A 10,939-nucleotide genomic window follows, 5' to 3' on the forward strand; every position below is an offset into this window, starting at 1 on the left:
CATCATTTATTGCTATTGCGCCATACATCACGTTGAACCAACATGGCAATAAGAACGGGCCTGGACGTATGGCCCTCTATCTTTCCGAGTGACATCCTGAACCATTACCGGCCACAATCCTTTGCTCGCCATGACATAATGTGGATAAACCGGCGAGACACCATCTCTCTGTCCGCGTTCATATTTACTGGGTCACGATTACCTTGCGTCATGTCGTTGAATCGAACAGTGAGACAGCTTCAATTTGTCAACTCAGTCAATGCTCACAAAAATGACGTGACGACACATTTACGACAAAAGGTTAGTGCCATGATAGACCTCTGAAATCAGTCCAAAGACAACAACAAATTCACTTCACAATGCGTTTTATAAGGTTTCTATTTTGCAGCAAAAACTACAAAGAGTTTTCTCGTCTGACAACATGCATATCCAGCGCCTCACTGGATTGATGGCTTCTTTTTTTCTTTCTTTTTTTGCTTATGTTGTAGTTTTGCTACAATACCATTAACCCTCAGGTGTCCCATCTCCCACTTTCTTCTTTATTAATACAAACTATGAGGGTGTTCAGCTATCAGTTCCTCGATCTATTTTTATCCCAGCACTTCTAATAAGATCAGCATGAAAACACACATTAATATAGAGAGAGTCTGAGAAGGCAGTTTTCTGAGGAGCTCAGCAGCAAGGAGTGGCACTGTGCAGGGTGTGTATGACACAAGGACCTTGGTGCTTCCCTGAGTGTCCTTGTCAGTTGCTCTTAACTTTCCTCGCCATCAACGCTGCTGCCAATCCTCTCACGTCAATTGAGTAATCAAATAAGGAATGGCGCGAATCAGTAAATCTGACAAGTGGATGTGCCACGAACACGGCAAGACTAGTATGTATGAACACGGATCGTTTGTTAGAACGTTAGATGACAAGCGTCCTTTTTTCCCGTCTTAAACTTTAACCCTTTCACAGTTTGTTTTAACTTCATGAAAGTTAATTGTAACATTTAGTCGCCTTATTCAGTGTTCTGTTCCTCTTGTGACACTTCTAGTTGCAAAATACAAGATGGCGACAGCCAAAGAACAAGATGCCGACAGCCAAAATCCCGACGTCCACTTCTTAACAATCCATGCCCATAATGAAAAAAAACACAACAGTAAAAAAAAATAAAAATCTATTACTCCAGCAACATTAACCTCAATCAACAAAATTATTTTAAAATTGGATTATTGGTGATGGAGATGTTTGCCTTTTCAACTGTAGAGCGGGCATACAGTGTATCTGATGAACCCGACTGCTCCATTTTAAGGCAATTCGAGCAGTTAGATAGTCTAATTTAATAATGAATGGTTTTATCTCTGTGAAACAATTCTCTTCTGTGCTACACAAATGCCAGAATAATAAAGCACAGATCGTTTGCCTTGTGTGGAACTTTTCTCCCTTCTCAACAGTCTGCGTGTCTGAAAACAAATGTGATGACTTTCCTCTTTTTTGTTTTTTTCCCTGATCGAGACGCTTCAACAGTACGCCGGGCTCAGCTTACCTGTCAATGATCATTCTATTATAAAGTCTCAGATCTGGCATATTTTACCCGTGCTTGCACTGATCCGTGATTTTCGCCCATCCCTATCCCAACTCCATTCTCACCGCTCAAAAAGACTGCTGATTTGGTTATCGGGGGTGGGGGGCATGCACCCCTTCCGCGATCGCCACCTTCTTTGTCCGTGTTAACAGAATCTCGAGTTACCGTGGAGATATTAGGAGACCTTTTTCTTGCTGCTGTGGTGAGTTAAAGGGCACCGTGGAGGACGTTTGGCCCCCCATCAACCAGACTTTGGCATGCAAAAGACCCAGTCCTGCTCTTTCTAAAAAGGATCAGATGTTACTGACAGGTCACTTTGAAAGCAGGTCTGGGGGAGCCGATGCAGGGAAAAGTGATACAGCGGAGGAGGAGGAAAAGGCAATAAAGTGCACCACAAACAGATAAGAGGGAGATAAGGAGCCCAACCGCGGAGGATTAGACTGCTGGCTTAAAGAGGTGAAAAATCATCTCAAGGTAGCATTCAAATTCACAATGATACAGTCATCTGCAATGACACCATATCCCAACAGGAAACCAAGGGAAAGTTCATGTTTAACTTCATGGTTGACATCATCTACAAGTGTCCTCTTGTGAAAACATACATGTAGCCATTACATGGCATAAACCAAGCGTGTCGACAGCCAACAGCCCTGCTCTTTTACAGCAACAGACAGAACCAGTGAATGGTGAACACGGTGAAAGCCCTGAGGGAGACAGATCAATCACAAGAGTTGGTTAGAAGAAACATGATGGCAATAAAAACGTACAAGTATACAGAAAAAGAGTTCAGGGATCATTAAAGAATACACAACTTCAAAATTGTACTAAAGTCACAAGGCGTTTAGAGACTGCAGATCCACACACTTCACCTTTAAACCACACAATTACGTTACATTACATTGTAAGTTTCTCTCTATTGCGAGCCCTTGTTTCCTGATATTCTATGATCTTGGATCTATATTCTATGTTCTATGTTCTATTGTTTTTGATTCATGTTCTATTGCCCTTGTTTTCTTTATCTTGCATCTTGTCTTTAAATAGTTCAATGTTTTAACATGAATTCTATACTATACTCTGCTACAAACAATCAATATCATTGCATTAAAGGGAACTTTGGTATATCTCACCCTGGATTTGGTCCAATAGCAAGGGCTTCAGATAGCTGCCGCTGAACAGGCTGCAATGTATCTGCTCGGGGCAACTCCTCACCATTCACGTCTGTCCACTAAAAGTGTTTGTTGTTGCCACAGACTGGGTAAGATTGTTATTGTACTGTAAGTGTCTGATATGATTATGGAAAGGACCCTACAAAGAAATGAAATTATCAAAAATATGGGTCAAGTTTGTTGGTCATGTTAAAATAAAAAATCTGGTGCTCTTCAAGGATAGGGCAATAAGGCATGTACAAACAAAAAACATACAATCCCACGCTGTTATCGTTGGGAAATGATTGGTTAGGTTTAGGCAAAAAAATCTACTTTCTTATGGTTAGAAAAAAAAGATCACCGTTTGTGTTGAAATAGTAACATAATCGCTCATGAAATAAATTCTTCTTCTCATATCATTTTGGTCACTGACCACAGTTGATTTAATTGGCAGATCTGTAAAACAGAGTTCCTCCGCAAAGAATCACAAAAAAGGATAAAAAAAAAAATGACCAGAACAAGGGGCAGGCCTAGTATGAACGCACCGTAACAACCTAACTAAATAACCACCCTTCACACGGGACTTGAACAGTGGTGTCCCGAGTAAAAGTCCCATGTTTGTTTAACCGCCCTTAGTGGAATTTCCTGCTTGTTATGTCGTTATTATACCACGTAACTTTTAATCGCTCGATATAGCTACTACGCAGAAACGCACAAGGCTAACATATTTGCCCTGGTGACCGAGCTGAATTTAACCCCACATCCAAGTGATCTAAAAGAACGATTAACGACACACGACCACGCAATTATCATCTTGGGCGCCGAAAAGATTTGTCAGCTCCGAGGACTCTGAGAAGCCGTCCTGTACCAACATTAATATTACAATTAAAGCAGCATTTACTTACAGCAGATGCCATTATTGGTTCATCTCAGTTTTCTGCCAGAGGGTTATATATTATTCCATGAATGAAGCATTCAATAAGCGGTAACTTCATCTCACCAATCAGGGCGTCTGCCGTAAAATATTGTAGTATTCTCCACTGCGAGTGCATGAATGGTTATTGATCTGAGGAGGCTATATCACAAAGATGAATAGCGTGGGGGAGGTCAGATAATTAGGTCAGCGTTGTAACGTGATAGTCTGCCTTGCTAAGTGCCACCAAGTTTCAATTGCAGTGTGTTTAAGAGGTGGGATACCGAGAGGAATGAATGGAATTTCGATTTTAATCTCTGGTTCTCTGTCGCACCATAAACATTCCAACACCAAATATTTACACACATTTAATGGATTGGTAAATGGCTAGATATGGTAACTACCTGTGACATTAGCAATAGTGGTGGAACAGTGGGATAGTTCAGCTTCTTGATGAACTGACTATTCTTCCCACTTATTCAGACTCATGAAGGACGTCTTTTTATGCCTACCTGCGGTGTGAAGGTATGCTGAGCTCAGCTGAAGTCACGGATGTCTGCATGTTTAATGTCTCCTGTCCAGGCCGGTATAACTAAAGTACATGTTATCATTTACGTGGTTATGAAAGTGTCATTTAAGCTAACAAAGAAGTGAGATTGGAACTTCCTTTTGACATGAGCAGCGTGATGACAGTAGGTTAATAGCCTCGCTTCATCTCAACAAAATCACTCAATTACATTTCCTTCAAAAACCTCAGCCATCTATAATATAAATTTGATTGACCGTAGCTTGATGACCGTAATCCATTTCTAAACTTTCATTGAAAGTTGTTTCCAACCATTTAAAATCCAGCAAGAGACTACAGTAAAGGAGGCATGGTACAACGACTGCCACTGAATTAATGACTGAATAAATCAATCAATGCAGAGCATAATACAACGATATGTTGACTATTGTGTGTGGTTGTTTGAGAAACCAAACCAGAAAAGTGTGCGACAGCAGTCACACTAGTAAGCATTTCATGTTGTTGCAACGACTGCTTTTAGTTTTAGTTTTCCATCCATCCACTATCTTTAAACCGTTTATTATATTAGGCTGGAGTCGATCCCAGCTGACATTGGGCGAAGGCAGGGTTCACCCTGGACAGGTCGCCAGACTAGGGCAGGGCTGACACATATACAACAATTCACGCTCACATTCACACCCACCTACCAAATGTAGTCACGTTTTGATGTTTTTTGACATACTTTGTTCTCGTAAAAGTTTGTATTTTTATTGATTAAAACAAACCTTGTCATTAATAGGGGTGTGATGATGTAAGATAGTGAATTATATGCTGCTTAGAGCTAGTTTTAGGTAGTTAAACAGGTGTTAAGAAGTTAAACATCATTATTCATCTCTAATATCTATTTATGTTGCTGTGAAACATCTTCAAACAACTGTATTAATTCAAGTTTCTCACCAACACTACAATTTACGAGATTACATTTGAACACATCCTCCAATACAAATTTTCACTGAACAAAGCCTGAACACATTATAATGTAACTGAACCTAACTTTCGTTCGTTATCCCTTGGCGGGTCTGCCACCGTCCTGTCAATTTAAACATGTATTGATTGTGAACAATGTATCATTATCAGAGATCGGCGACTAGGAAAGCATGAATGCCGATGTCCTGATCGCATATATTACTGAATATCAGTAAAACTTTATTTCACACTGTAATGTTTAACGTTTAACTGTGTAATCAATCCGAGGTTCACATGTGTGCCGAAACCACGAGGGGGGATTCGTATGAATCGCCAATGGTCCGTTACAGTTACACCACTACCCAGGACAGGTCGTCAGACTCTGGCAGGGCTAACACATATAGGCAGACAACCATTCATGCTCACACGCACACATACCTAACTAACCTAACCTAACATATCTTTGGACTGTGTGGGGAGATTCGGAGCACCTGGATAGAACCCACTCTGACACAGGGAGAACATGTAAACTCCACACAAGAGGGCCACTAGCCCAGGTGCTGGGCCTCTGTGAGGTGACAGTGCTAGCCACACCACCAGCGTGCCAGCAAGATGGAATGCAGCGGGTCCTACACCCACAGAGGTGAGTTTCTGTTGCGCCCCCTGTGGGGGGGAGCTACATTTAAAATCTGAACTGATGACATCATCTGTAAGAAAAAACAACAGATTAATAATTACCCTGTTATTTTACCTCAGTCGGGTCTTGTGGGCATTGAGCTGAGATAAATATAATGATCTGACATGATCAATCAATGGGCACAATGTGGTTGAAACAAGAAAGTTGATTAGAGATAATATCTGACATATTAATAGAATAATTATATAGTTCTGAAACAGAATTAAAGTTCTTAAAGGAATGTATTTCAAAAGGTAAACCGACACAGAATCAGGATTATTAAAGCAACACATTGTAAAAAGTAAATATCCTCATTAGAATACTGTTGAACAACAGTGATATGTAATCTAGACATCTGATAATCTACAGTAGCTTGGCAGCGATTCGGCAAACAACATGGCCAAAATAGGTATTAATACATATCCCGCACTGCTCATCTGGTCCTCCCCTCCATTTATGGTCACTGCTGCAAACACACACTGTTCCACGGTAAAGGAGGCATGGTACAACTACTGCTACTTATTTAATGACTGAATAAATCAATCAATGCAGAGCATAATACAATGATATGTTGACTACTGTGTCTGGTTGTTTGAGAAACGTTTGTAATGACTGCTTTTAGTTGTATTATTCCTTCCACCCATTATCTTTAACCGCTTATTCTATTCAGGGTCGTGGGGGGGCTGGAGCCGATCCCAGCAGACATTGGGCGAAGGCAGGGTTCACCCTGGACATGTCGCCAAACAGATGATGTCATCAGTTCAGTCAGGTCTTGTGCACATCGAGCTGAGATAAAAAAATACCTCACACAATCAATCAATGGGCAGAATGTGGTTGAAACAAAAACGGAATGTATTTCAAAAAGTAGATGTCTCGATCATTTTTGTTTTTGGCTGTCGCCAGATGTGACACAGGAGGGGAGAGATAAGTTCAACCAAATGCTGAATTAGACATTCCTAAGTGACCAACATGTTAACTTATAACTTATACTTATAAGATAAAAACATGGACAACTCCCAACAACAATGTTGTGTTTCCGACCTGTCAATCACAAGGTAGCCCCGCCCTAAAGCATACTCTGCTTTATGGTCTATTTGACTCTAAATACGACCAAACTTACTAAATGAACATCATGCTGTATTGAAGAATATTTCAAACTAGAGATTGAGACCATAAACTCAAGTTTACAATGTTTACTGAGGTAATAAATCAAGTCAGAGGTAGGGTCATTTTCTCATTTTTTGCAACCAGAGGAGTCGCCCCCTGATGGCCATTAGAAAGAATGCAAGTTTAAAGCACTTCTGCATTGTTTTCACTTTTCAGAATCGGAGGTTGGCGCCAGCAAATAACCCACACAAACAAGGGAATCAACAGGTACACCACAGTGGCCCTACAACCTACGGGTGTTCAACCATCTTGTTCATCTAACCCACTTCCTCCTATTACTTTACTTCTTTCAGCCTTTCCAACATGCGAGGCTGCAAGACAGAAGGCAGAGTAAATATTGTCATGTGCTCAGAAGAAGAGTAACAATGCCACTGTACATTGATGGGAAAAATCTCAGCCAATTTGGGTGCCAAACTTCCCACTTGTCTGCAGGCATTCATCGGTCCTCACATCACATCTGGTGAGTCTCTCTTTTGAATACTGTACCCTTTTTTTTGTTCATACATCGGCGCGTGGAGCCGTTACATAACCGGTAAACCTGAAGAGTACTGTGAGAGGAGATGATTCCGTCGAGGGCGTCACAAAAGGCGGCCTTGAAATCATGACTCTGTTGCCATAAGAGCGGGTCCGTCAAAGGGACTACTTTAATAGCCATTATCAAAGAGCAATTCTTACATCACATGTTGGGCAAGGTGTTGAGACTTAATGCGAGCCGTGTAGGTCTGTCAGCAGAGGAGAGGAGAGTTCGGTGCCACTGTACATCCACAGCCGTGCATCAATCTTCTTGGCTTCCTTGCTCGGCCTCGAAATAGGTTCATATTTTAAGCAGGACAAATAATACGGAATAAAATCCAGAAGCATTGCATACATAATGAAATAACCTCCTACTCTTTGGTATGCTGCTGTATGAAAAAATAATTGGAAGAGTGGACCACACACACACACACACACACAGACATGCAAACATACTCTCTCTCGCACACACACACACAAAGTGTGACCTTCACAGGTTTGATCATCTGCAATGCAGTGATTAGTTGTATTGGTGTAGAAGCAGACTGCATTGATAAGACTTTTTTCTCACCTCGTATGGATTTCTTTTTTACATGTCGCAGACTGTTAACGTCAATCGCACTGTGAGCCAATGAAGTGATCCGATCCGATACAAGCAAAAGAAATATTGTACGTCTCCTGTTTGACCGGTCTACTGTCGTGATAGCTGGACTACTTTTAAAAGGGTGATAATCGCGTAAGACTCGTCCAAGCTCTCTGCCGGGACTCACCGTGCTCGCCTTCGGCCTTCAGTGCCTTGCGTAACCGCCGCTCCACGATCTTGGCAAAAGACGTCGCCTCCATAGCCGGCTGCAGAAAGCTGGATCGAGTCTTGATTCCTCTCAAGTCCTTTTGACGGCAATTTCAACTAAAACTTAGAATAAAACGTATCTTTTGCGCCGCTGCTCCATTTGTTTTCACACACCTCATCATGTCCCACGCAGAGCTTGACACAACCTTTAAACCCGGAGCACGGCCGCCTCCTAACACACACACACGTCCCCTGTCACCCACTTGTTAAGACCCTCCCAAACCAGAAGCCCCCAATGTGGAGATTACCGTATCCCACAGATAGCGCCGACACCTACCACAAACGCCTGGTGCCGTCGTGTCATGGCTAAATGGTGCTTGGTGACATGGCAACCTACATTCTGCCGGTATGTCATGCGACCTCTGACAAAAAAGCTGTAGTAGTTTAGCAACATGTTTGCACACACAAGCAGTTCGGCTTGTGTGTGCAAGCGCCTCCCCGGCGCTGTATCTGTCTGGGTCTCTGACACGCTGTACACTGAGTGCTTCGGCCCGTCTCCAGCCTGGTGTGCATAACCGAAAACAACTGGCCTCGCTTGCGCAGGGAACCAAGCACTCACCGCCACAAACAGGTTACTTAGTCACCGCCCGCCCCATCATCTCTCTCTGGGTCTGTATAAAAGGACAACAGCCGCAGGGGGGTCAGCCTGTAACTGTTGGAATTGAACTTCAAGAGAGGGATGGGCATGAGGTTGAAAATAAGAACTTCCAAAAAGGTCATCAAGGCGACAAAGTGTCGGGCTGGCCTTGTGTGGTGAATGAGATGGAAGCTCTGGGGCTAATGGGATTTCTTTCTTTCTTTTTTCTTTTACACAGCAAAACTGTTTGGAAGTGTTTCACTGCTCCCAAACAATGTAATCAAAAATGAATGTATACAGAGAGAGAGAGAGAGAGAGAGAGAGAGAGAGAGAGAGAGAGAGATGAAGAGAAGGGGGAAAGACAGAGGCAGCAGCAGCACAATACTGGCTGCTGCACTGCAGCAAAAAAAAAAAAATCCACACAGCATACCGTAGCCACCACACAACCTCCAGCGCTGCACAGAGCAGACCCCTGTACGGGGAGTGATAGAGCGACGGATAGAGCGAGGTAGACAATGTGCACGCATGTGTGTGTGTGTGTGTGTGTGTGTGTGTGTGTGTGTGTGTGTGTGTGTGTGTGTGTGTGTGTGTGTGTGTGTGTGAAACTGGGAAAGACAATGTTATTTGTGTACTAGGATTTTCAACAAATGACACAAATCGCATCAATGGTAGAAAAAAAACCAAAAGGACTTTTGTATCTGTAAAAACAGGCATGAAAAAAAAACACTTGAAACCTACACAGTGAAATTTGTAAGAGCGTCCCCTGAGTCTGGAGCAACACAACAGATAACGGATGATGCTCTGAATTAGGCCAAATTCCACTTTTACTCAGGATTGAAACGTAATAAAACTTCTATGAACACGTCAAAGCCGGTGACGCCCAACTGTTACGATGAACTGTGTTGGCAAAATGTTGAGAGCTCCACTCAACCAGCTGCTCAGTGGGCATTCAGACTGAAAACAGCCCTGCATTAAAGCTTGGGTTGCTAATCTTGAGTAATTAGCAAGAGTACGCTAGATTTAAAAAAAGTGTCCAACATAAAAACCCAGCCCAGTTTGCCAACTCTTTTCCAACTAAAGTAGCTCGCAGCACTAGCTCCAAACCTAGCTAAATCTAGCAAAAAAGTTGGCAACACTGGCAGCCCGTTCCTTCAGACCTCCCTCCAAAACCACTCCCACAAAATGATCATAATGACGTAAACAACGGGCAAAGCAAGCACTCAACGCTGTCAAGCTAGCGGCTTGCGGAAGACTCTGGTGACGAGCAGTGAGTGCGCTACAGTCCCACAACAGCCGCAGATCCGCATTTAATTTCTTTTTGTTTATTGATTGCTGTCAGGATATAAAGAGCATTTTAACCAATATAACAAAAAAAATGTTTTTGAAAAAGATTACCAACCCTAGCTTTAACAGAAAATACAAGTAAGAATATACATGTTGTTCAAGTTACCAGTAAAAAAAAAATACTATCCAGGAAATTCAGGTTCAGAAATAGATCCACGAGTTTGAGAGCTTCTCAAACACCAAAACTCTGAATTACTTTTTTGCTTAAGTCGTTCAGAACGCGGCCTAACTCGGGGGAAACAGCCGGTTCTGCCTACAAAAAGAGGTAAAAACCCTGCTACACCGCAGCCTGTAAAAAGAAATAAGAATATAGGTCCCTACCAAAATATAACGGAAATACAAAGACCTCATCTCTTTTCCCAAAACAAAAATCAAAATTCAATATTTACTTGCGGGAATATTCACTCTCCATGGACGCATCAAAATATAGTGTCAGCAGGTTACAGCCCGGGAGGAAACCAGCAGAACAACACATGAAACTCTGACTCCTCTTTTTCATTTTGAGTTGATCTCTTTTCTCATCTAGTTCTAACCATCAACTTTACATCCAACAGGTACACCATACGTGCAAACCTGTCGTCTTACTTAAATGACACTGTGTGCCCTTGGTAATACTTTATCTCCATATTGGCATGATGATGACCATAATAAGGGAGAGAGAGGGAGAGAGAGAGAGAGAGAGAGAGAGAGAGAGAGAGAGAGAGAGAGAGAGAGAG

The 10,939-nt window shown here is 42.2% G+C and overlaps 1 protein-coding gene across 4 annotated transcripts in view; it reads right to left on the reverse strand.

Moving 5' to 3' along the window:
• fgf14 (fibroblast growth factor 14) overlaps positions 1 to 10,939 on the reverse strand; it is a 113,284-nt gene that overhangs the window by 85,094 nt on the left and 17,251 nt on the right. The window contains exon 1 of one of the 4 annotated variants that reach the window (XM_031870108.1): positions 8,223 to 9,147. The exons of the other annotated variants lie outside the window; for them this stretch is intronic. Within the exon in view, the coding sequence (XP_031725968.1) occupies positions 8,223 to 8,295 (73 nt within the window). The 5' untranslated portion in view covers positions 8,296 to 9,147. Of the gene's footprint in view, positions 1 to 8,222; positions 9,148 to 10,939 lie in introns of those variants that run through there. 4 annotated transcript variants of the gene reach the window in all.

Source organism: Anarrhichthys ocellatus, unplaced genomic scaffold, assembly GCF_004355925.1.
Source record: "Anarrhichthys ocellatus isolate YVR2014 unplaced genomic scaffold, GSC_Weel_1.0 scaffold51, whole genome shotgun sequence".
Taxonomy (NCBI): domain Eukaryota; kingdom Metazoa; phylum Chordata; class Actinopteri; order Perciformes; family Anarhichadidae; genus Anarrhichthys; species Anarrhichthys ocellatus.